This window comes from Biomphalaria glabrata, chromosome 12 (genome assembly GCF_947242115.1).
Source record: "Biomphalaria glabrata chromosome 12, xgBioGlab47.1, whole genome shotgun sequence".
Taxonomy (NCBI): Eukaryota; Metazoa; Mollusca; class Gastropoda; family Planorbidae; genus Biomphalaria; species Biomphalaria glabrata.
The window spans coordinates 2,820,965-2,847,972 of NC_074722.1; the positions used below are offsets into that span (position 1 = coordinate 2,820,965).

The 27,008-nt window shown below is 33.5% G+C and overlaps 2 protein-coding genes across 3 annotated transcripts; one reads left to right on the forward strand and one right to left on the reverse strand.

Annotated features, from left to right (window-relative positions):
* The first annotated feature begins 84 nt into the window (after nt 1–84).
* Nucleotides 85–12,932, forward strand: LOC106075332 (dentin sialophosphoprotein-like). Its single transcript, XM_056006331.1, has 10 exons — nt 85–251; nt 1,960–2,129; nt 2,613–2,727; nt 3,923–3,975; nt 4,175–4,203; nt 5,223–5,357; nt 5,649–5,909; nt 7,262–7,445; nt 8,716–10,586; nt 11,702–12,932. Exons 2-10 carry the CDS (start codon nt 2,026–2,028, stop codon nt 11,884–11,886), a joined length of 2,937 nt encoding a protein of 978 aa, XP_055862306.1. The 5' UTR covers nt 85–251; nt 1,960–2,025; the 3' UTR covers nt 11,887–12,932.
* A 1,422-nt stretch (nt 12,933–14,354) lies between these two features.
* Nucleotides 14,355–23,056, reverse strand: LOC106055860 (uncharacterized). Of its 2 annotated transcripts, none has more exons than XM_056006332.1 (8): nt 22,904–23,056; nt 21,023–21,180; nt 20,292–20,396; nt 19,322–19,445; nt 18,202–18,671; nt 16,831–16,883; nt 16,561–16,662; nt 14,355–15,484 (listed from the first exon to the last, which is right to left on the reverse strand). In XM_056006332.1, exons 2-8 carry the CDS (start codon nt 21,155–21,157, stop codon nt 15,325–15,327), a joined length of 1,149 nt encoding a protein of 382 aa, XP_055862307.1. In that variant the 5' UTR covers nt 21,158–21,180; nt 22,904–23,056; the 3' UTR covers nt 14,355–15,324. The 2 variants fall into 2 exon arrangements, with proteins under 2 accessions (XP_055862307.1, XP_055862308.1); XM_056006333.1 differs by having other exon boundaries at nt 15,396–15,505.
* Between the last annotated feature and the right edge of the window lie 3,952 nt (nt 23,057–27,008).

Below are 27,008 nucleotides of genomic sequence, written 5' to 3' on the forward strand. Positions count from 1 at the left end.
CCGACAGTACTCCAGATGGTATTGATTGCCACTAACCTATATTAAAATTAGAAAATAATTGATCTTTTGTTTTATGAAATTCTTTTCATCCTGTATGTCACCGTAGAAACGAAGTGGGCTTTAAAATGGCAGATCGGAATAATAACTTATCGAGCCACCGTCATTAGTCAATATGTCTTAGTATAAATCTAAATGAATAGGATTTTCTTTTGTATTAGAAAAAAATGAAATATATTTTATTAAGAAAATCGGTAATTTGGATTTTTTTCATCTCATTTTATTGTACAAAGCGTAACACATAGATATCTATTTATATTTTGGTTCAACCACTAATCCTAATCTAATAAGGACTAAAATAATTATTATGCATACATTTTGCATTTATTTTATTGTCATATAATAGGGTAACTGGTTTGTGTCCTGGTCAGTGCTGTCCCTTATATAAGATATAATAAATCATTTTTTCTTATTAAAAATATGGTTCATATAGAATTTAGTGCTGCCTTATCTTATCTTATATAATACAGACGTTACTTCAAAAAAGAAGATGATTACGTCCTACGCGTCATGCATTTAGTCATGCATATTAACCAATGACTTAAATTCTGCCAAGTCACTGGTTTTCCTGGCTAGCTCAGGCAACCCATTCCATGCTCTAATAGCACTAGGGAAGAAGGAGTATTTGTACAAATTTGTCCTAGCATATGGGACGAGGAATGTGCCTTTATCTTTGTGTCTTTCAGAGTATTTTATTAAATTTTGTTTTTGTATTTGAAGATTATGGTTCAGTGTTTTATGTATTATTGCTACTTTACTTTTGAGCCTTCTGTCCTGAAGGCTTTCTAAATTTAGTGATTTTACTAAAGGTGTTACTCTAGTCAAATGTGAATATTCGTTTGTTAAGAATCGCACTGCTCTATTTTGTGTCTGTTCTAGTTTCTTAATGTTTTCTTGAGTTGAGGGGTCCCAAACAGAGGATGCATATTCTATTATTGGCCTAACCAAGGTTAAATAACATTTTAGTTTTATGTTCTTATTTGATTTATAGAAATTTCTTTTAATAAATCCTAATGCTTTGTTTGATTTTTTTGTAGTTTCATCAATATGTGGATTCCATGACAGTTTTTCATTTATTATAACACCTAGGTATTTTGCGTTTTTAGTCTGTGTTACTGGTTTGCCATGAATAAGATAAGTGGAATTAATTTGTTTTAGTTTTTTTGTTACTCTTAACAACTGACATTTTTCTGGGTGGAAAGACATGCTCCAATTTGATTCCCATTTCTGTAATTCATCTAATTCTCTTTGTAAAATATCTGTGTCTTGTGTTGTTTTTATTGTTCTATATATTATGCAATCGTCTGCAAATAATCTGACTTTTGTTCCTGAACTAATGCAATTTGGTAAATCATTTATGTAAATTAAAAATAGTAGTGGACCCAAGACTGTTCCTTGAGGTACACCTGAGTTTACTGTTATCGGTGTTGATTTAGAGCCATTTATTATTACAGTTTGTTCTCTCCCTATCAGAAAGTCTTTAATCCACTTATTTGTTTATGTAAATGTTGTAATTTTATGCATTATCTACTAGATCTTCTCTTTAAAAGGAATGTCTGTAATTTATATGATAAGTGTTTGTTTTTTGACAATTATAGGTTGAGTCATCATCACTTTCAGTATAAAGTTATGCTTAATGCTTTACTTAACTATAATTATTTGGTTAAGCATAGGTAAAAAGGTCTAGTAATATGTAAAAAAAAAAAAGTCAATTTGAGACATTAAATGAATGTATATCTCACTATCTTTGTCAATTTTTAAACAAATTGGCATGAAGTAAATTTGTATCAAGATCTGGTAGATCTAGTTCATATATTTATAATGGTTTGTATAATTGTTACAATATTTTGTTAAACCGTTTTTGTTTATTTAAACTTAAGCTCTGTAAATATTTTTTTCTAGTTGTTTAATGATTGAACAGATCAAAATTAAGCCTGCAGAGTGTAGGTCTATCAATCTAATTTAAATATGTCTAGTCTTCATCCTGGAGTACTATTCAACAATGCAGGATTAAACAAAAGATACACTGCACTCAGTCCCCACAAGACAGAACAAGAACATAGCCAAAGAAGGTAAAAATACTTGTAAACTTGAGATGCTCTTTCATAAATAATTATTATCTACTCTTTAAACAAGAATAGCTGCCTGTTGTTTGGTTGTCTCGATGGTCCCAGGTTCATACCCTGCCCACTGCCTCTATCGTCCAGCGGGAGGTTTGTGCTAGGATGTAGATTTTTTCAACTCTGAAGAACATCCAAAATATTTAACGAAATTTAAATATTTAAATACACCTTAGCAGATGCTGCAACCTTTGCTGATCCCAAACTGTATCTGCACTTGCTGTTCCTTTTGGACACATCACCAGCACATAGAGAGGGAGAAATTCTTGTGTGGGGGATATTGTTCTGACCAAAGCTAATGCCATTTCCATGAGATGATTTATATTTGCTTTAAAACTGAAGGAGGCCATAGAAATACACATGTTATCATTTATATTCTTTGCATTATTTGTTTTAATATGATAAAAGTGCTAATAAGACATTATAATTTATCAGTAGTGTCACTTGTGGTGGTGGTCAGATACTGCCGAAGCCAAGTCCAGTCTCTAGAGTTTATGATGTTCCCAACAGCAGCAGCCGTTTGATCTTACTGAATAATAAGTTAACAAAGGCAAGTACTAAATTTTCTTTTGTTTAATGACATTATGAAAATTGAAATTCTCTGATTTCAACTAAAAAACAAGATTTCATCCCCATTATATTTAAATGGATCTCAGTATAATCTTGAACAATAAAGCAATGATGGAGTGTTCTCCTCAATGGAGATAACACCTGCTTGGGTTGACATGGAGGATTCACTGTACACAGGCAACAAAATTTGCTCCTCACAATGCAAATATACCCAGGAATATAAGTTGTGCTAATTCAGTTTAGCACCAGTGGTACCGCAGAAGATCCATGAGTGTGTATCCTCCTTTACTTTCTTACTTTTTGTCTAAAATTTAAAAAGTTATTAAACAACATTGGCTAAAAATATTTTTTTCTTTATAAATTGTGTAATGTTATAAAGTAATGTGTTTGATTCTCAAGGATGAGTGCAGTATTCCATGTGACCACACAAACTCAGTTGCGATATGTATATTTTGCCACCTTTGATGTTGGCTTTTTTGCTATCTGTGCATTTCTTTGGCAAGGCTTTTATTTAGGTCTCAAATGCGTGTCCTGTGACCTTCATGAGAGCTCTTTTTTCAAGAGGCCATCTGCTTTTCTTTATGTCGGTGATGACAATAGGACACTTGAGTTGATATTTATAGTGCTTCAAAGGGTGGAGGGTTAGTCATCCTGCTGTAAGCTTCCCCCCCAAAAAAGATCCCCATTTTTGGGATAGGTGTCTAACCTAATGCAGGTGTTGAATAGTAAGCTTCTATACTGTCCACACAGTACCACCCTTCAGTAGAACATGGTTATTTGTAAGTCTTGTTAGTATATGCTCAATTTGGAGCAAAAGCATCTTTGATCGGAGGGTTCAAGGAGTATTAGGTGTTTCCTATATATCACTTCCAGGTCTCAGAGCTATCTGAAAGTAATTAAAAATAAGAATTTGAATTTTAACTGTAGAAATTTTACATCCAATATTTTTTCTTCTCAGTTGTAGCTTTTTATTAATTTATTTTTATTCAATAAATTAATTATTGAAAGTCAGATATGGTTAATTGATAATTAAGTTCTTGAAATTTCCATCATTTGATCCATTTTCTTTTTTAATAAAAAAAACTCATTGCATTTTTACATAATACTTTTTATTGGTAAATATAATTTGTATTATCTCCTACAAAGTAATAAATTATAGTTCTATTCACTTGTAGAAATCTATGGGATCAAGGCTAAGAGGTCAGACTGAGTTCAAAGGTGATATAAAGTGAGTTATTTATCACCTAGTGAGAATATAATACAATTAGATTAATAGTTACAATTTTATAAAACAGATTACTTTTGTTTAATAGAACTATGATCACAATTACAAGTATGTAAACAAAATAATTTTGTTGTTTTTAAATATTGGTTGTTGTTATCAATAACTTTTATATTTTCAATATTTTATTATTTTATTATAACAGCCATCCACAGCCTGAAAGACATCTATCAGGTACTTTTAAGGCATTAAATACATGAACTAGATAGACAAATAAATCTAAACGCTTTTAAATCTTAATTTATGTTAAAAAATGGCATGTAATTAAGTAATTTTTGTTTACTTTGTTGCCCTCTAATTTTTATTCTAGAATTACTACAAATAAAGTAATGTTGTCCTTTCAGACCATGCAGCCCATAGGGCAGATGATGTAAAGATAATCTGTTTCTGTGGCCCATGGTTAATGAGGGTGTCGTGTAGCTAGCACAACGACCAACTGCCTTTACTTTTCCCAACTATGTTAGGTACCCATTAGAGATGGGTGGGCTCTAAATATCCTGATATAAAAAATCACAGTCTTCACCAGGATTTAAACCCTGAACCTTGCAATTCAGAAGCCAAGCACTTTACCACTCATCCAGTGTGCCTCCTAGAATTACTATAATAATGAACTAAAGCTTATTTTATATAATGAGATAATTCAATATTTAGTTCGGGCTCTGCCTCTAAAGGTAAAAGAGCAGCTGTTATCTAAAATGATATTTAGACAACAATATTTGTAAACTGTCACACCCCTTTTCTCCTCTTTTCTTAGCCAAGACGAAGAGATAAAGAAAAAAAAAAAACAACAACATAATTTGCATTAACAATACTTAGAGGATATTAGAAAATTCAATTTTGAAAGTTTAAACAAAATTAGTGCATGAAGGATGAATCTGGATAAATACATAAAAAAACATAACTATACATAACTATTTATTAATCTTAAATAAGTATTGATCTTAACTATGTATTCATCTTAACTATGTATTCATCTTAACTATGTTTTAATCTTAACTCTGTATTAATCTTAAACTATGTTTTAATCTTAACTATGTATTCATCCTAACTTTGTATACGTCTTAACTATGTTTTCATCTTAACTATGTATTCATCTTAACTATGTATTCATTTTAACTGTGTATTCATCTTAACTACCATTTTGTATTGATCTAATGTACAAAGAATGTTATTTAAAAATGTTTTACCTGCAGATACACCTGGTTTGAATAAAAGGCACCACCAAAAATGTGCTGTATCCGAAAGTGAGCGATTTCTTCCATCCATCACACCAAGTGTGTCTCCATCCTCTGATTCCAGGAGCTCAACCAAACAGTCAGCAGGCAAAGGTTACTGTTATTAAAATTATAGATAAGAGCTTATCATTTTTAATGCTGTTAATAGTTAGATGACAAAGAATTTCATTTTAAATACAGTACTGGTCTGGTAAATTTATAAAAGTATTTTTTGTTTAGCTTATTCAGAACACCATCTTCGAATCCATAAGTGCTTAACCAACCAGCCACCATGCCCCATTGTAATTTCTAAGGTTCACTGTAACTTTATTTCACTTTATTGTTTGTGTGTTCTATGTTCAAGATGAATGTTATTACTTATAAAGAAAAACGAATTGATTTCAGGTGTCGTGAAAAGTCATGATTGTTGCCTGGAAGACTACGAGATTATCAAGCTGTTTGACAAATTGCAGCGTCCCCCAAGACTGTCAGCAGGAAGGCCACACAGCCTGCCAACCTCATTTTCTTCTTTCATCGATGTTTGCAGCCTGAAGCATGGTGAAAGACATTATTTAGCCAGCATTGCACAGATCTATGGAGTGGAGCACATGAGACAACAAAAGATTCAACAGTATAACCAACTCATGTGGAATGAAATATCCAAAGGTATTTAAAGTCTGTGTACTGATAATAATTGGAGGCGCAGTGGCTGAGCATTAAAGCGCTTGGCTTCTGAACCGGGGGTCCCGGGTTCAAATCCTGGTGAAGACTGGGATATTTAATTTCAGAATCTTTGGGCGCCTCTGAGTCCACCCAGCTCTAATAGAGTACCTGACATTAGTTGGGGAAAAGTTAAGGCACTTGGTCATTGTGCTGGCCACATGACACCCTCGTTAGCCGTAGGCCACAGAAACAGATGACCTTTATATCATCTGCCCTATAGACCACAAGGTCTGAAAGGAAAAATTTACTTTACTTTTTACTGATAATAATTGTATTAATAACACTGTTAATAATCTTTTTTTAAAGTAATATTTGTTTTTTAAATACTAGTTGTTTGGCATAACTTAAGAATCAAAGTTTTTTTGTTTCTTTACTTTATTTAACCATGTTTTTAACTCAGATCTAAATATTGAAATGATTTTTCCATCTTGAACTTATTCTTAATTTTGATTATCGGCCACAAAATTGCAAGAAGTTCTATGTGGTGTAACTGAGTTGTTTATTTTCTCTGTGTGTCCAGCGTGTCAGAAGGTCATGTGTGTGTTTATAGTACTTCAACAATGTGAGATGTGCTTGTATTCGTTCACTGTTTAGTGTAACCTAATCTTGTTGAATAAAGCCAATATAGTGGTTTTCTAGTATTTGTTATTTCACAAATATTAAAGCTGATCACAAACTAAAAACAAAATAAAGTAAAATGGGATTATGCCTACTTTAAAAGAAAAAAGTTTGAGATCTATTAGAAATTTGGATTGTCTGCCTGGTCTTGTATGCACTCTGGACTGTCATGTTGATGATCCTGGGTTTGAACTTGGAGGACTATCTAGAACACAATAAAACAATAAATAAATAGGGCTTAACTTCAGCATCACTTTGTGGGTCAAACATTAATTAACATGTAATTAATGCCTGTCATTTGTCAAAAGAATAAATAAAGTTAATTTCATTTATTTCAGACTTCTATCTAAACAAAAAAAACTTAAGTTTAGCAGTTGGCATCCATTCTATGGTTGTACTCCTTGTATTGTTAAAATGTAATAAAAGTGAGCAGTTTAGTATCTAACCCTTATTAGTATCATATGTGATAATGTGAAATGTTTGCAGAAACTTTTTTTTTTCTCATGACTAATATGGTAACACTATATTCTTCTTTCATATCTACAGACTGAGATTTTGAATTCTATTCATCTTTGTCTCTTTTTTATCTATGTTATCTTAAGTTTTATCAGGTTGTCTTCTATGAAATACTAAACATTCATTCTATTGACTAATAAAAATATTTTTTTTCATAACAGGAAACTATAGTTCTAAAGAGGTGAACAAGTATTTTAAATATCTGAGTAGACCACATAGTGTAGGAGGGGTTGCTGGACATGTATCATCTAGTCCAAAGCAATCCCATACGTCACCAAGCAGACGACCAAAAAGTCATGGCAATCAAAAGAAAGAAAGAGCTCCAACTGAACATTCTGGAAGCTGGTAAGTTGATACAGTTACTGTTTGGCAATTTTAGCTAATTAAATTAACTTTTTAACAATCAACTAACTACATTAACTCTTTAGCAATGAACTAATTAAAATAACTTTTTAGAAATCAACTAATTAAATTAACTCTTTAGTAATCAGTTAATTATATTACAAAGTAATGTCTGTTTCTTTGAAATTGGGATGTGTGACTGATAGGCAAAAACTGCTATCAAAGGAGCTAGAGTTAAAATACTGAATCTAACTGAGTTGTGTAGCCTATGCCTAGTGCCTAAAAGCAGCATGAAAACCTTCTCCCAGATACTCCCTCCCCACCCTCCATAAAACTAGATCATAGTGCACTGACCATGCTGCAAGCATGAAAGATGTCATATAAAAACAATTTAAATAAAGAATGCTATTTTTCTTCTTCTTCTAGCCAGCTTTTTGCTGCTGAAATGTCAGCTCTTTTGCAGATTGTGCCAAGGAAAAATAGTGTTCTGTTCTCTTCAGTTGTTGAGCACTGCTGTACAGAGTGTTAGTTATGTTAGGCTGTAGTGGTAGTAGGGTCTACCTAAGGTGGATTAGGAAGGGGCATTCAAAGAGGATATGGTTTACGGTTTCATAAGGGAGGGGGAAGTGTCTACAAAGGGGAGAGTTGTGTGGAATTTATTTTGTTAAGATGGTAATTTAACAGAGTTGTGTGTCCTGTTCTTAGTTTGAAGATTGTAGATTGCTCTTTGTGGGGGAGGAAGTTAATACTGTCCAGTTTGTTAAGCTTGGTCATTTCTTTGTACATGGCTCTGCCTGTATTTCCTGATGCCCATTGGTTGAGCCACTCATCTTTGTGATTGTTGACTAACATTGACCTTAGGGTGAGGTAGTTAACAGGTCTTTCTGGTTGTTCTATAGATGATCCTGCCTTTGATAGTTTATCTGCCTTTTCATTTCCCATGATGCCAATGTGTTCGGAGATCCACTGTAGTGTGATATTTAATTTTGACATCTTCTGATGTTTTATCACAATTAGTGTAGTCTACTCTCTTGGGCTGTTTGGGGTACTACTTTTAAGTGCTTGCAGAGTGGATTGAGAGTCTGCACTAAATGCCAAAGAATGCTATGAAGAGAATGTAAATTAGATAAGGTGTCAGACAATTTAATTTGTCTGCTATTTCAAAAAAATATTATTGATCTTTAATCTCACAGTTTTTATTATACCAACTATTGTGCATTATTGTTCTGTGTTGTATTTTATTAATTAGTTTAATATTGTTTGTGTGTTTTAGGACTGCTGTAAAACATTCCCATAAAAAATGGGATTTCAAAGAAAATAGATCTAATGCTAAAAGGAAGGAGAGTAAACATGCTGATAGAAATAAGAACAAAAAAACACAGCTTGAAAAAAGAAATCCAACCAAAAAAGCACAGCAGGACCAAATTACAGATGAAAGTATAACTACGACAAGAGAAACTATAAAACAGGAAGACAGCTCAGAGAGTCACAAATGTAGCAGTGAAAGCAGAAGTGAAAAGAGTGAAAGAAAGGGATTAAAGGCCAACAAGAAAAAAACTAAAACACAAGATATGAAATTAGATAGGACAAGTTCTAGTGATGACGATGATAGTGACTCAAGTTTGTCAAACTCGGAAGATGATTCAACAGTTGATAATGACTCTGATACTGAAACAGAAACAAAATGTGAGACTTATACAGAAAGAGATGAAACAAATCTAAAAGAAAGCAGCTTTTCAGATAGAATCAAGAGTGATTCTTATTCAGAGCAAGAAACTGAAACCATATTGTCTAGAGATTCTGAGACAGATCTAAATATAGAATCTCATCAGAAGAGAAAGAACAAAGTTGGAATTAATAAAATTAGCCTTTCTTCAAGTGACAAGGAAGTAAGTTCAGAGTCAGAGTCAGAGCAGGAGAACATAAAAAAGAAGAATTCTTCAAATGAAGATGATTTAAGTTTTTCAGGGTCAGAAAATGATACTAAATATGAACAAAATTTTAGATCTGATTTAGGAAAAGAATCTAAGACTAATATAGAAGAAGATTCTAAAGATGATTTAGCAAATGAATCAAAGACTGATTTAGAAGAAGATTCTAAGCCTGATTTAGAAAAAGAATCTAAGACTGTTATAGAAGAAGAATCTAAAGTTGATTTAGTAAATGATTCCAAGACTGATTTGGTAAATGATTCTAATATTGATTTAGTAAAAGAATCAAAGACTAATTTAGAAGAAGAATCCAAGTCTGATTTAGAAAAAGAATCTAAGACTAATATAGAAGAAGATTCTAAAGATGATTTAGTAAAAGAATCAAAGACTAATTTTGAAGAAGAATCCATGTCTGATTTAGAAAAAGAATCTAAGACTGATATAGAAGAAAAATCAGTTAATTTAGTAAATGATTCCAAGACTGATTTAGTAAAAGAATCAAAGAACAATTTAGAAGAAGAATCCAAGTCTGAATTTGAAGAAACTCACAAAACTGATTTAGAAGAATTCAATTATGATTTATTGAAGGAATCAAAGACTGACTTAGATGAAGAAATGAAAGTTGAAATGGATAAAAAGCCTGAGCTCTATACAGAGAATACTAATGAAATGTATGAAATGCCCACTTCTGCAAATCAAGACAATATTAACTCCCTTCAATCAAATGAGGAAATTAAAATTGATGAGAATAGAAACTTTGATGCTAATAAAGAAAGTGATATAACAACTAAGGAAATGATTCTAAACATGGAAACTCAGTCACATGATCATGACTACCAGGTAAATATAACTGCAGAGAATAATGATTCAGCACAATTGAAAGGAAATGCTGATGTAAGAGATTCTCATACACAAGAATCAAGCAGAGGAGACATTGCAGACAACTCTGACTCAGAAACTAATTGCAATTCTGCTGATAGAGAAAACTATTCAGGTCAGAATTTAGACAATCAAGAATCAATAAATTTAGTTGAGAATGAAACACCAGAGGTTTTCAGAACTAGCGCTGATAGCTCTCTGACCTTAGATAATAACGTAACACAAGAGCAAGATGCTAAGCTGACACAACATGACGCAGAATTGAGCATTAATGAAGTCATTGACCCCAACGATGCTGTGATTGAAACAAACACTGGAACTGTCAACATAGAAAGTAAGTGTTATCATGTCACATTCACCTATCTCTTAGTCAGTTGTGCCATTGGGGCACCACACATGATCTGTTGACTGTCTTTCTTCATTCCTGTCTTTTGCCTTGACTAGAATCTCTGTCAATGACAGTCCCATCCATACTAAGTTGTTGTCTTCTCATCATTTTCTCTGACTGTGTCTTCTTCTTTTCCTTCTACTATTTGTTACGTGCGCATCATAGTGTCAATGTGGAATGCTGTGAATGCATGTTGAAAGGAGGAGAGAACCAAAATGGAGGAATAAAAACAATATAGTGCCTACAGTGTTAAATTAAATTATTTATAAACTATGATTTTGTCATTTTGGTGTTAGTGAATCGCTAAAGAGTCTCATTATAGAATAAGACCCCTGAAGACGTTCTGATATGGCCATACATTTTTTGACAGGGGTCAGCAGGTTAATCCTGGGGCCCAATCACCATAGTGATTCTGTTTGGAATTTCAGATTGAAATATAATAATTTAAAGTATTTCTTTAATTAATGCTTTTTCATAATTTGAAAATTAGACTTTAATTATTATGTTTGTCTGAACGAAATTCAATGAAATATCTGTAGTCTAAAAGGAAGAAAAGTTTGTGCTTTGATAAATTTTAAAAAATGTGAAACTAATTTAATAAAATTATGTATTAACTGATTAAGAAAAGGGAAGGTTTCTGTCCAGGGCTTTTGCAAGAGAGGATTTGAGCCTCTGAAGCCCTCACTCAAATGGAGTTTGATGATAATGAACAGAAAATGTTTAGCTCTAAATTAGTTTAAGTTATCAAATATTAAAGATAAATACATTGAGCCAAGAACAATTTAAACCTTTACTTTTGTTATTCTTTCTTGACTAAATCCCATCATGCAGTGCATCTAAGAACAGTGGAATGCTGTGGTTGCCAGGCGCACAGAACAGAAGGCCTACCAGCACCCAACCCCCATAGCGCGGATAGTATTGTAGTGTAGTGTTTTAATTCACAATTTGATGCACCTTATGTTCCAGTGCCCTGGGAGGCTACCCCACCCCCCCTCTCTTGACAACACACATTGATAAGAACATTAATTCTGAATCTTTTTAAATATTTTTTGTGTTTATAGGTCAAGGTCCTACCTCACATAACGAGAGCCATGAAAATATTGAAAGTAAAAGACATGGATCCAGTTCCAGCAGCTCAGACGATGGCTTAGACAGTAGTAGTTCAGACGACAGCATTTCTGACTCATCAGACGACAAAGACCTGGAAACAGAATCGCCCTCAACTACCACCCAAGACAAGGAGTGATTGCCAGCTTGGTCATAATACAGACTGCGCACAGTTTGGATTAGATAGAGTAGTAGTTTCAACAATTTGCAATGAGAAATATTTCTTCTTTTTGCGTGTTGCTAAGAGAAATGTTTTAAGCCCAGTGATGTTAATCTTACTTTGTAGCTCTTAACTCTTTCTCTCCGTAATTATTTACCACATTCTGGTGGAATCAACGTTGGTATCGTCATTTAGGAGAGAAAGAGTTAAGGCTGTTAACAAAGCGGTTTGTATGTAGTTTTAATTAAAGAGTGTTGTTTTTGTTCTTACAAATATTTTTTTTTCGTTGAATCGTTCATTCTGGTGAACTGGACCACATTAGGATGCAATAATTTTGATCCTAAAACTGGCTGATCCAATTACACAAAGATTATCTATGCGACATCCAGGCTTCAGGGGGGCATGGTGGCTGAGTGGTAAAGAGCTTGGCTTCTGAAATGAGGGAGTCTCTGGTTTAGATTCCAGTGAAGGCTTGGATTTTAAATTTTGGGATTTCCAAGGTATAACTAAGTATACCCAACCTGACATTAGTTGTGGAAAAGTTTAGGTAAATTGTTAGCAATGGGCCACAGAAATATATGATGTTCTTAATCTGCCACATTGATCACAAGATAGCAGATTGGGGTACTTTACTTTTTATGATGGTTTCAGCACTTCAGTCTGATAAAGTGGATTCCAATCATCCAAAGCCTATTTAAATATTATATGTACACTTTTCTAATCAATTTAGTGTGTGCACAAGCTTCAGCTTTGTATGTTTCCAGAGCTTATTTTTTGTTCTTCTATCAGAATTCTCTAGGCCAAAGTTATAATTACACTTTTGAGTTGAATGCCATATAAGCTGGATTGTGTCAACATACTATCTGAATAGTTTTTTTTTTATTCTTAGTTCCAGTGTTTGAGTGCCTACAAGTCACTTGGTTAAGTGGATTTTTATAAAAATTTTGTGTCACTTTTTTGCACACACCCAAGAGGTATTGTTATGATATTATTTATCATTTTTTTGTTTTATATACCAGGAAATTTTTAAAAAAATCCAAAACACCTGGCTAGTCTGCAGGGTACATCACCTGCTGAATGTTTTTTCAATATCAGCATTTCATGAGTTGTTGCCCTTGTTCACCTAACAGTATTATATGTTGATTGATGGGTTTAAATTCCAACAAAAACTTGTTTTGTTACTTTGTCATTAGTGTTATAGTTGTTTGCTGCTTTCTAGTTTAGTAGTAGTTACATTAGAGGCACAATGTAACAATATTCTAGTTTATTTGGTAGTTTTTCTTCTCAACCACATTGCTGTAGGCCTAATTAAGAACGAGTTGAATGTATTGGAACTTATCAATGCCATCTTTGTGTCTGACTTAATAATATTGTTATTAACCCTGAGGAAATTTATCATACAATTTGTGCATTACAGAAAACTAATCATTATAGTAAACAAATTATAAATTCATAGGCTTGAACAGGGCCTTGAAGAATTGGTTTCTCCAAACTTATTTCTCTAGCAGCAAGTTGTTAATTCTTACATTTTAAATTAGCCAATAGTTGACAGTGGAATTTTCTTGTCACTAATTCAACTAGAATTGACACTTGCTCCCATTTTATCACTAGATCTAAATAAAAAGTCCCCAGAAAAAATCTTGACCAGCCACATTTTGTTTCTGTATGTAGCCCATTTTGTAGCTCGGTGTCATAATTACTTTGAAGTAGTCATTCCTTTGCAAAAGCAAGTTTCACATACTGGTAATTCAAATGATTTGCGTCACACTTTTGCAAGTTCATGGGAAAAATTTTCACAGGTTGCAAGAGAGACATTTATTTCCCTTACACAAGAAGCAATCATACATTTTGACCAGCTGCCTGTATGGTGACACTGCCCTGACATGTCTAACCAATAGGATGTGCAATTTTAATAAGATTACAATGGTCCACTACCACATCCAACTACTTTGCGTTTCTTTCAAAGAAATGTAATTACATTGAACTCTGTGAATGCGTCCTTTGACAAAACAATTATTTCATAAATGCAAATGCCCAGGAATATTGTTATTTCCATGGCTAAAATAATAAATGCCAATACATGACATTTTTTAGTTTTTTGTTTGCAGGGTAATTTTGAACTTATTCAATTTGAAAATCTACACTTTACTTCAGTGCGCTTTTGTTATATCTATTTTATGTCAGATTTTAAGGAAGAAAAAACAACTAGATTTCAAAATTATATTTAAAAAAAAAGACTGGAAATTATTTCCTATAATGTTACATAATCACCTCACCATTGTGAAGTAGCTTTGTTTCGTATAGAAAATCTACTTCTGTTTCATATTTTAAAAAAATATTTTTCCCTCTTTATTTACCATTCCACAAATTTCCTTAAACTAATCTAGCAGATGTGTAAATAAGTTTGTGGTCAGTTTGTTTTTATACATAAATATTCACACCTGAGATAGTTTTAAAACTTTTATTTCAAATTTGTTTGCCATTTGTAACAATGTGTATTATTGATTGTATGAAACATTTCGTTTATTAATGAAGCACTCATTTCAATCTGAATGTGAATCACAACTTCTTTAAAAATAAAACACATTTTCAATTTGATAGCTATTCTTTGATAACTTCACAAAAAAAAAAGAACATTACTGGCTTTGATTTACTATAGACTGTGTAGACAAAAACTAAAAGGTAATGTCCTTTACAATTAAAAAAATAAATAAATCATTTGCTTATTTTCTTAAAAATTAAAATATATCTATTAACAAAATTAAAAATTTAATCTATTGGAACATTTATTTCTGTTTTATAATCTCCAATGATCAACATTTAAAGCCATTATATCAGTTCCAATTAGTGACCAATTCCAGTCAAGTGAAAACCAGCATCAAGTAACCTACTCTTTAATGTGCTCTGGCAAATATCAAAATGCTTACAAAGAATCAATGACTATGCATGTTTATACAAACCTGACGTACAAGACACAAAGAGTGGAGTAGGACAGTGACACGATGCTGAGCAACATTTCAGAAAGACTGGAGGTCAGGCAATGAAAGACATATCACTGAACCCACTTCCATCCTAAAACTCATGACATACAACTTAATTAGTAAAAAAAACTGTATTTAAAATGTACACACACAATAACAATGTATCATGATACATACAAAATAATATTGACACAAGTGCCTTTATACAAATTCATTCAATACATTCAGTCAATTATTTGTGCAAAGAATTAAGAAACCAACATATAGACAGCTGTCTAAACATATTTACAGTTAAAAAAGGATGCACTTGATAGAAATTAACAGGTCAGGCTTTACTCTACAACCTCTGGGGTAAAACAGTAGTGTCCTGATGGAGTACACAGCTTAGGTGGTATCAAGGAGTATACAGGTCAAGGGTTATAGAAACAGTAACAAGTTACGGAGAAGAGTACACAGAATTAAAGCTGCCATCACTTTTTGGGCTTGGGGTATTGACATTTTTAAACTTGTGCTTCATGGCAATGTGGAGAGCTTTCTGTAAAGGCTCTGAAGGTAAAAAGTCTGCTTTAACTCTTAAGGGAGTTAATCCTGGAGACCTGGTGGAGGAAAATCAACAACTTTTATTGACATTTATTAAATGTGAGGTAATGTAAACAACATTAAGGAGTCACCAAAAAAAAAATGTTGTCATAGATAGGTCTACTAGACACCTCCTAGAAGGGCTGATAAAAAAGTCAAACTTTAAAATTGAGGCTTATAATTAATTTAATGAAACCTGTCAGTAAATCAAAGACGGCAGAACCAATACATTAAAAGGGTATTGTCAGAAGAGTTGACTTGTCAAAGTAGTTTACCATCAATGCACACAAAGATTACTCGATTCAACCGATTCAGAATCTGACATTACTCCATGAACTACATTACCTCTCAAAGGTGATTTTATTTCTCTTTTGTACCGCATTGATCAGCGATAACGCACTTTCGTCTATAACATGGAGTTACGGAAACGCACACAAAAATAACATTACAGATCTCAGAAGCTTTCAGTATCAAGATTCTCTTGAACAAAGCTCAATATAAGAAAAGCTTCTCATCAAAGTTGTCCAAAATCAAATAATTTACATCTATGTATAAGTTTGTGTGTTTAAATAAGAAGACGTGAAAGTTTCCTGAACAACTTTCCATTACAGTAAACATCAGCGTAAAAGCCAGACATTTTCACAATTTAGGTTATGGAGGACACAACATCAAAAAGGAGGACATGTTTGGTAACCCTAGTCACAGATTTCAATTTTTGTGAAAGTCTTGATTCACAAAATTTAAGTTGTATTTAGCATGTGTAAAATAGTAACAATAATGGCAACGTCTTCGATTTCAAAGATTAAGGATGAGCACAGTATTTCACATGACTACGCAAACCCAGTTGCAAACATCTGATGCATGCAAATCCTCTGTAACAGCCTGATTCTACAATACAATCTCCAGAAGTATTTTCTCTGCAAGACTACCATGTCCCCTTAAAAAAGGCATGAAAATTTTGACAAGAATGGCTACACACATATTTAGGAGACAACATTTTTTTTTTTAAGTTTTTCATTAACAAAATTTCTTGACTTATTTAGAAGCTGACTCTGATTAAGAGACAAAAGCATAACAATTTGAAAGACTGTACCTATTAACTGGAGTCGCTTTCAATCTTTCCACTGGATTAAAAGATAACAGCTCAGAGTGAAAATTCTTGATAGAGGACTTGGGTGTTGATGATGAACTAGATCTGTAGAAAAATTCATTATATGGAATGTATTTTTTTTTTTAAATTTCACCTTGCCTTTAAGTGAAGAGAAATAAAGAATCAATTTTGTTTTCTACAAATAAAAAATATATAAAAAAAAAACTGTAAAATATTATAAGAGTATTGGCATAAGAAAAAAAAAGCTGAAACCTGTGTCTTCTGTTTCTTCTGGGTATTGATGTACTTTCAGTAGGTGTCACAAACTGTAAATAGGTCAGTGTGTACTTAACTAAATGAAATAGTGTACATTTCAATTAACTAAATGAAGTTTTATGTCAGTGTGTACTTAACTAAATGAAATAGTGTACATTTCAATTAACTAAATGAAGTTTTATGTCAGTGTGTACTTAACTAAATGAAATAGTGTACATTTCAATCAACTAAATGATGTCTTATGTCAGTGTGTACTTAACTAAATGAAATAGTGTACATTTCAATTAACTAAATGAAGTCTTATGTCAGTGTGTACTTAACTAAATGAAATAGTGTACATTTCAATTAACTAAATGAAGTCTTATGTCAGTGTGTACTTAACTAAATGAAATAGTGTACATTTCAATTAACTAAATGAAGTCTTATGTCAGTGTGTACTTAACTAAATGAAATAGTGTACATTTCAATTAACTAAATGAAGTCTTATGTCAGTGTGTACTTAACTAAATGAAATAGTGTACATTTCAATTAACTAAATGATGTCTTATGCCAGTGTTTACTTAACTACATGAAATAGTGTACATTTCAATTAACTAAATGAAGTCTTATGTCAGTGTTTACTTAACTAAATGAAATAGTGTACATTTCAATTAACTAAATGAAGTCTTATGTCAGTGTGTACTTAACTAAATGAAATAGTGTACATTTCAATTAACTAAATGAAGTCTTATGTCAGTGTGTACTTAACTAAATGAAATAGTGTACATTTCAATTAACTAAATGAAGTCTTATGTCAGTGTGTACTTAACTAAATGAAATAGTGTACATTTCAATTAACTAAATGAAGTCTTATGTCAGTGTTTACTTTACGTGAAATAGTGTCCATTTCATACCACTTTTTAGAGCATACTAACAAATTGAAAGGTTACATAATCACCTAATGTTACATATCACATAGTCACTTAAATCTCACTCCTTTACTGTCCAAAATTCTTTGCCCCATTTACAGCCCTCCCCACCCTCTTGAAGAAACAAAAATCAATAAAGTAAATCAACAAAAATCAATAAAGTAAATCAACTAAAATCAATAAAGTAAATCAACAAAAATTCAGTAATATATTTGTCTACAGGGTATACTAGACTTTAACTCTTTCTCTCCTAACTGATGATACCAGCGTTGATTCCACCAGAATGTGGTAAATATTTACATAGAGAAAGAGTTAATTCATCCTGCTACATTTTCTACCAAGGATTCCAAAGCTTAGTATGACTAACATTTAAGTTGGGAATACAAATAAAACAGAAAAAAGATTCATAAATGATTTCACCTAATTATTCAGTGAATCAATTAGTGTGAATTATGCCTACCTCTTCGTTTGGAGATTCAATCGATTCAGAATTTGACATTCTTCTTTTGGACCTTGACATTAAGGGAAACTCTTGGACGAGGTCATTAATAGAAGTTTTGGTGGTGTTATTGTTTGCCTTAATATTTTCACAGGACACAACACAGTCCATCATGTGTGCAGGAAGTGGAGGGGGTGGAGGTGGAGCTGCTACACAGTTAGGAGCATCTGAAGAATCGCTGTTGGCCACATTATTTTCTGAAATGTCAGGCTGAGCATTGCTGTGCTCCGACAAAACTTTACCCTCGGGAGACTTGTTTCTTGAGACTCGTGGAGTTGTATTTGTACTTCCCTCAGCAAATTTCTTCTTTTTCGGAGTGAGGCGCCTACGTTTCCGAGGGGAATCCAAACTTTCATTGACTGCAGACCACGCTTGCCTCTTTAACGCTAGCCTCTCTGAGTGCCTTGTAGAAGTGGGATTCCCCTTTAACTCTGGAGGGTAAAAATAAAGAAAAAAAAAAAAAAAAATATATAATGTCTCTATATTCTCTAATAAGTAAGAACATCATGAAGTATGTGTCCTACAACATATTGTAATAACTGCTCCTGTGCCGATACGTATGGTGCGCACCAGTGCACTCCTCAACACTGGTGATAAATGAAATGTTTAGACACGCAATAAGAGGCAGCAAGAGCTTGGTTTCGATCCGCGTAAAATTATAGAAAAAAATCATTCCCAGTGGGCGGTCCAGCAAGGTGTGAAGCAGCATAGGTTCTGTGTGTGGGTTGTCTGGTAAGTATGTTGTCTGGGAAACTGCGGAAGGGTTGTTTCTACTAGTCCTGTCGGTTTGAGAAGGCAACTGTTCTCGTGACAACCAGAAGATAGAGAGCGGCATGGACTGTGACCATGTACTAGTCAAGAGTGAACCCTGTATGAACAAGAAGAAGATGGTGAGGTGGCAATGAACCCTGTAGGCCAGAGCTAGAGGACCTGATAACCATTTGTTTTAACCGCTATGCAAACAGTAGGTCTCTCCATAGTGTTGATCTTTCATGGAAAAACATTCATTGCTACAACCAGGCATGTCACTTCTCACAAAGAATATTAATTTCATAATCAAGTTTTAAAATAGCTAGCATACCTTCCGAGTACTGGAATGCCTTGCACATTCCTGCCTTGAGAGCCTGAGCCTGTTTCAAACATTCTGAGTCACTGATGAGTTGTTCCTGATAGTGCTCTCCTTGCAGCATGCTCATCATTTTGCTCTGTAACAGTCACAGCACCAAGTTACTCATTAATCAACAATCTCTATTCAAACTACAAAGGTTGTAGTTCAAAAGAGAAGTAAAAAAAAAATAAAAAAATTTTCCACTTTTCTCACCAAACCCACAATTTGGTAAACACAGGGACAAATAGAATGATAAAGAATTGTCTTCATGTTACAAGATTTGGGAAGTCTGCATTAACTCTTTTTTTTTTTTGGACATCTCAAAATAATCATTAATAATCGTCCCATATGCTTCCTCGTCCCATATGCTAGGACAAATTTGTACAAATACTCCTTCTTCCCTAGTGCTATTAGAGCATGGAATGGGTTGCCTGAGCTAGCCAGGAAAACCAGTGACTTGGCAGAATTTAGGTCATTGGTTAATATGCATGACTAAATGCATGACGCGTAGGACGTAATCATCTTCTTTTTTTGAAGTAACGTCTGTATTATATAAGATAAGATAACAATGAAAAAGAAATGTACTTGAGATTTTCATACATGGAGAAAAAGACTGAGCTGCTTTATGGTCTCTACACAATCAAGCAAGTGTTGGTAAACTTTGTTTTTGAAAAGGTACACAAAAAAATTGTAATCACCTTTGAGCACTGCAGACAAAGGTTCTAAGCTCCTTCAATTATAGTACATAGTACATTCAGCAAGAAGGAAGCATTAGACTTGTCCCTCTATGACTGTGATTTGATATGAAACTCAACTACCAAGCACTGGGATATTAAAATTACATCCATACTTTTTGGCATTTTACAATTATACATTATGTCTTGGATTTAATGAATGGACGTTTTTTTTTTACTCCAACTATCTGACACACTAACAATATTACCTTTAGGAAAGAAAACATTCCAGAATCTTCTATTTCATCTTGCTTTCTCTTTCGAAGGATTCTGGCATAAACCTCTGGATTCTTGTCCAAATAGAAACATAGTTCCTAGATTCAAATAAACAGACACAATTTTTCAATTGATTTTAAAAAAGAAATGGAAATTTTGTTAAATCTTCAAGGTAAAATAAACATAAATGAAGGTCTAATGGATATGGAGGAAATTCAATGTGGTTCTTAGAAAGTTTGTATCAACTCACTCTGGTAATTAAATATTTAGGGTTTGTCAATTATTTATTGTACCTAACATCACATGAATCAATTTAAAAATTAACCAACTAGTCAATTAAGTATTGGAATTAATTTTTTAAAATATATAATAAGGGAAATTACTTCTACATTATAGATAGACATAGCAGTAAGTGTGGAGTTATTCCCCTTAGAAAGTCTAGGTGAGCTTTTTTTTTTGTTTTAAAAAAGGATTTTTTTTTTCATATTTTGCTTTTTTTTTTTTTAAATAAGTATTACAGCCTAACTCAACCTTGTTCAGGCATGAATAAAAACAAGGTTTGGATGGACTTATCCAACGCTAAAAAAATAGAATTATTTTGATGCACTTATAAAACCTTTGGAATCAAAACACAAGGTAAAAGTTTCTCTTTAAGTCAAGCTCTCAAGTTTCAAAGGAAAGATAAGCTTAGAAATTAATTGTGGTAAATACAATGTCTAATTACCCCTAATGCTTTGTCTGTTTCAGTTCGTATCTCTTCCTGATACTGGTGTTCTGAAATTTGTTGACAAAAAGTAAGCTCCATCTCCGCAGGATCATCAAAAATATCAATACTGATTGATGTCTCAAGGTTGGTCATTTTTCTTTTGACTTTTAGACTTCCTTAAAAAAAAAATATTGATGTGTTGTTTTAATTACAAATTTATAAATAACATGTCAATCGTTCATTTGCAGACATCACCACCTTTACATTTTCTTCCACATTTGACAATGATATGACCTAGGACAAAAAAAAATAACCACATACTCATCAACCATTGGATAATAAAATAGTCTTGTTCCCTTATTATATAAGTAGTTAAAATTATATTGCAGGTCAAAATATATCATTGCTTTCACCTACCAGGACACCTGGAACAGTGTACAAACAAATTGATAATCTTGATATTATTAATAATAAATGCATTTCTATTTTTTTTCTCTTTAAAACATTTCTACAGGAGCTAGAAATTGGTCTCACATATCTCCTTCCTCTCATTTGTCACAAGGAATGACTAATTTAGTGCCAGTTATCACAAGTTTGTCTTGTGAGGCACTTGTCAGCATCTTTATTTGCTGGACCTCTAGATCTATACCAGTCTTTTCATCTTTTCTGTTTCTCTTTTTTTCCCCTTTCTTTTGTCAACCTTTTTTTTTTCATTATATATAATATAATATATCTTTTTCCTTTTTGTTCTACTCTCTTGGTAACTGATCAAGCTGTTTCTTTCATGTTCTTTCTTTTCAGCCAATGTTTGTTCCGAAGCTGGAATGATTTTTTTTCTCTAGCCTCCAAGCTAGTTAACGATTGTGTGCATCTTGTTTGTCTTTTTTTCCTTTGCCCTTTCCTTGAAACGTTGGCATCTTGAGAATATCTTCTTACTTCTTTTTGTTTGTGTGGCTTTAGGAGAGGATTCTTCATGTACTTCAAAAGGTTTTAAAAGCGAGTAGGAAAATCTTTAAACTGATGGAACTTCTTTTCATTGAGAGGATCAGGGAATTCCTGGTTTTCAGGACTGAAGAGCCAGGAATAAAACATTATCAATTGACTACTGGAAATTTCATTGTATATGAAAAAAAGAATACTCCTAGAGACATTTTAACTGTTGTATTATATACATTCAAGTCAAGAGAGGGGGGGGGGGTTAGGATGTTGATGCAAATACAGCAATGTGACATGGAAATATAAATTAACTAGAATCTAGATCTAGTCTATTACTTGAGTCTAATACTCTAGACGCTAGTACTAGTAGATCTAGTTACATCTAGTAGCTAAGTAGAGTGACAGTAAATAGTACTGACACTGACAGTCTGTCTAGTCTAGAGTTTGGATTATTGGAATAGTTATCTAGAATCTAGTTGCTGGATGAAGGATCTAGTTTTAGTTTAAAATTGACCCACTTATTTATATTTTTATAGATCTACTTAGTTCCTAATAATCTAGAAATTAAGAAATCTAGATTCTAGATCTATATTTTATAACTTCAAATTCAATAGACTGAATAGACAGACTAGCACAAGCAGCACAAGTCAAGTGGTCTAGTGAGACTAGTCTCTTCTCTTGTCTAGACTCTGCTAGCTAGGGCAGTGGGCTAGGCCCAGACTACTAGATCTAGATCTAGAATCTAGAGTGACTAGTCTAGTTTATTAAAATTAAATATTTATTTTATTAGATTATGATTATAATGATTATCATTATTAGATTAGTTTAGACTTGTGACCGACTTGTCACTTACTAACTTACTTACTAGTAAGTAGTATTTAAAATATTATAAATAATAATATCATAAGTATAAGATTTAAAGATAAGATCCCAATTTTAATATATCTCAAAATAATTGTCTACCTTTTTTAAACCACTGTTTCTGCTTTTAGACTGTCAAGACGACGTGTCGATCTAAAGTTTGCAAATAAACTCAACTGATGATTGTCAGATTGATGCACTTTTAAAGCAACCGCTTAGATCTCTTTAGAGACTAGATTAACTCCCGTTGCAATTTTAAATTAATTTCACTGACCTGGATATTTTATAGCTCTAGACAAGCGGTTCGATCTATACTTTAATAATTTTGAAACTCCTTTGATACCACTGTAAAATTATATATTTTCGTTCATTAGCCTAATGGACTGTGCTTTTTCTAATGTTATAACATCATCATAGTCATAGATCTAATATTCATGTTTTATTTTCATTAGATAGTTAACATATAGAAAGTTTATGTAATAATATTTTATGTAAAATAAATTTCTGATTATCTTATCTATTACAGACGTTACTTCAAAAAAAAAAAAAAAAAGAAGATAATCAAATTACAAATACATCTAAATCAGATTTGTATTTGCTAACTCAAACCTGTGGTAGTTGGAATTGTGATTTCATCTTGCTCCATTTCTAGATCTAATTCTTAAGGTCAATTATCTGGGCCATTCATGAACTCTGTTGTATTTTTAGCGACCCCCGAAAGGGGGAAACACGCTATTAGTTTTATGTGGCCTGTCTGCCCGTCTTTCCATCCGTCCCGTTTAGATCTCAGAAACATTTCAAAATTATGAAAGCAACAATGAATCATTGACGACAGATCTACAGAAAAATATCAGGTGGAATTTTAAAATATTTTTCTTAGATAAAGCTTCTAGGCCTATATGTACTCTACACCACAAGTTGAGCATCGTATGTGAGTTTCCATCACAATATGGCAACAATCCAAACGATAGCTTTGGAAAATTGTTTTCAATTCTAAGACATTCGCGGAGTCAGGGAGCACATGTAGCGCCCTGACCGTGCCTCTGCCCTGCCATGAACAAGTTAGTATAGCACAGTGCAGGACAGGCCATATTTCGCATGGTTCAGGCCAAACTTGGACTCACTGTGCCTCCATTACTGGAAAGAATAGGAAACCGTGTCTCATTCTTTTTGACTGCACAGGCTTGCTGAGCTCCATCTCGACAGGTTTAGGAAGCCACAAGATGTATGGTGACATACGTGCATTGCACACGGCACCAGGGCTTCTTTCTGTCCAGGACTTTTGCCAGACAGGATGTGATACTCTCAAGCCTCACTCAAATGGAGTTTCAGATGAAGATGATTTGTTTTTAAAATGTTTTACGTTTCAGATGTTCATTAAGATTTTTGAAGATAATTAGGCCTACATCCTTGCCAAAACCTCTGGCCGGGTGATGGGACAAGGGGCTGACTTGGTATCAGAATCGGCCCTGGCATTACCAGACGATCCGTCCCACAAATTTAAGACTAAGACTAAGACCGCTTTATTGATCCTTACGGAAATTTGTTGTGATTACAAGGACTCGTTTCTCATTTAAAGACAACACAACAGAAAAATACACATAAATACAACAGACAACATAAAGAGTTCATTCAGCGACTACACACAGGTATCTTGGTGCATTTCATGTTCCCTGATCAATGAGTGGCGGTGATAGAGTCTGACCGAGTGAGGTACGAACGAGTTTTTGTACCGCTCCGTTCTTGTTTTGATTGACAGCAGTCGCCCACTTCGCGACGACCTGGCGTAGTTCTGATGGAGCGGGTGTATGTTTTAAAGAAGTGTAGTCGCTGAATGAACTCTTTATGTTGCGTCTGTCCTATTTATGTGTATGTTTCTGTTGTGTTGTCTTTATATGAGAAAAGAGTCCTTGTAATCACAACAAATTTCCATATTAGTCTTTATTACGCCCTAAGCGTATCCTTTTGTCTATCTAGTCGTGCAAGTTAATTAGAGATACCACTAATTCATTGGTCTTCCAAGCTGATTCAGGCATCCCGTTGCATTTTGTAATGACACTATGGAAGAAATTACGCACTTAGAATTAAAGTTTGATAATGCAACAAAACCTTTGGCGTTCTTTCGATTTTGTTTCGGTATCACGTGAACCTTTGCTTTTCGAACCCTTGGTTGAAATTCTTGTAGGCCTACATCGTTGGCACTTTCCAGGCGGGTAAATCCGTTAAAACTGCACATAGATCAGAAACGCACAATCTACTTACAATAAACCCTAAAGTGGACTCAAGAAGTGATAGCTAGGAAGTCAGGATTGACACGCCAAACTGGCAGGCGACTGTTATTACATCTTTTCTTGATTTTTCTTTCTTTAATTAGGCGTGGTACATAGGCCTAGACATATCTAGGTTATTTTATGCTTATAGTGTGGTAATAGAGAAAAATACGTTTTTATTAAACATACGTTTCTAGATTGTTCAGATATCCTTTTGATCCAACGAATTAACTTAGAGAAAAATATTAACAGAGGAATATCAGAAAGATCGAGCCATCGTTTTGTGAAAAAAAAAGGATCACATTATTAGGCCTACTACATTGTTAGGCTACCACTACACTTACCACAAGTTGACACGCTTTGGTCAAACAGCGTAACATCTTTCACACCAATACACTTTGCTTTAGGTATCGAGCGCATGGCAATAGTTTTAAAAGTGAGTCTGTGTTTTGACCAGAAGATATGAAGGACTCCATTTCGATTGCAGGATAATATGCCACTGAAGTAAACAACACAGTGATTCTAAAGCTGGACGTTTTCACACTTTGAATCAATACATGAAGGACGGAGGATGCGTCCTTCGTTTGCTGGACGTCTGGTCAACCCACTTTCACCGTACAAGTGCTGCTTGTTTAACCTGATCTAGTCCGCCAGTCGAGACGATTTGCCCGACAACTAATAGACCCAAACGTGAGAGCTGAGCTACGAGTGGATACCAACCAAAGTCAATGTGCTGCCCATATTGGACCCAACCTCTCACGGCATGCCGCTATAGCGATCCTGCATTGGATCTTTAGGGTGACTCTGTGAGTCCACCCAGCTCTAATGGGTACCTGACATTAGTTGGGGAGAAGTAAAGGCGTTGGTCATTGTGCTGGCCACATGACACCCTCGTTAACCGTGGGCCACAGATAACCTTTACCTCAACTGCTCTATAGAACGTAAGGTCTGAAAGGGAAACTTTACTTTTTTTTAAATTTAGTTTTTTACTTTACATTGACAATTAAAGGGGCATAACTCGCATAATTGGGGCTAAGTATTTCATACATGTTTCTTTCCCTATTTGTGGCCACATCTTCCTAATTCGAGGTTTCCTAGAAACATGAGCTGAGTGGTGTTTAAAAAAATGTGAGTTTAGTGTGAATGTATATTTTCGTTTTCTATAGTTATAATTTTTAGTTTAGCGTAATGCACAAATTGTAAGACAAATTTCCTCATGCATGATAAAGATTATAGTTATTATTAAATTGCAAAAGAATGAGAGTGGGGTGGATTTTATCTCATTTTGTTCTGTGATTTTCATAGATGATAGTTTTCCTTTGAAATCTCATGGGGGGTATGTGTCTTGGTCTTAGTAAGAATTCACCAGAATGTCCAGATGTTGCTGTAACATAATGCCAGTGTCCTACTGTAGGTAGGCCGACCAGTAAGAATAAGCTGATTCCTGAACAGGGGGTGGGGAGTCTCTAACAATCTTCAATGCTATATTATATTTTTTGTTCAGAGAATATGTGCAAGCCTAATACAAAAATTGATACGTATCAATGTTTATAAATGACATGCATGCAACAAAGTTAAATAAAAATAACAAACTACAACTACTTAATGGTTATTTGAATGTATTTTTAGTTTTTGAAATTGTAATTTTACCTACAACAGACACAAATGTGATTTATAAATTTATTATTATATATTTTATCTCTAGTATTATTGTTTGGTATATAACCCCCCCCCCCCCCCCCCCCGGCCCATTAATTTTGTTTTTAGATCATCATTTTGTACTGGGTATTAACAGATTTAGATCCAATCATTCTGTATAATAATAAAAACCATTGTAATGTACAAGCATCATTTGATTTGCACAGCATTTCAATCTCATAAATGAAAGAAAAGTATACATTCTTTTAGCCTCTAATGACATTGTCAACAATTATGTG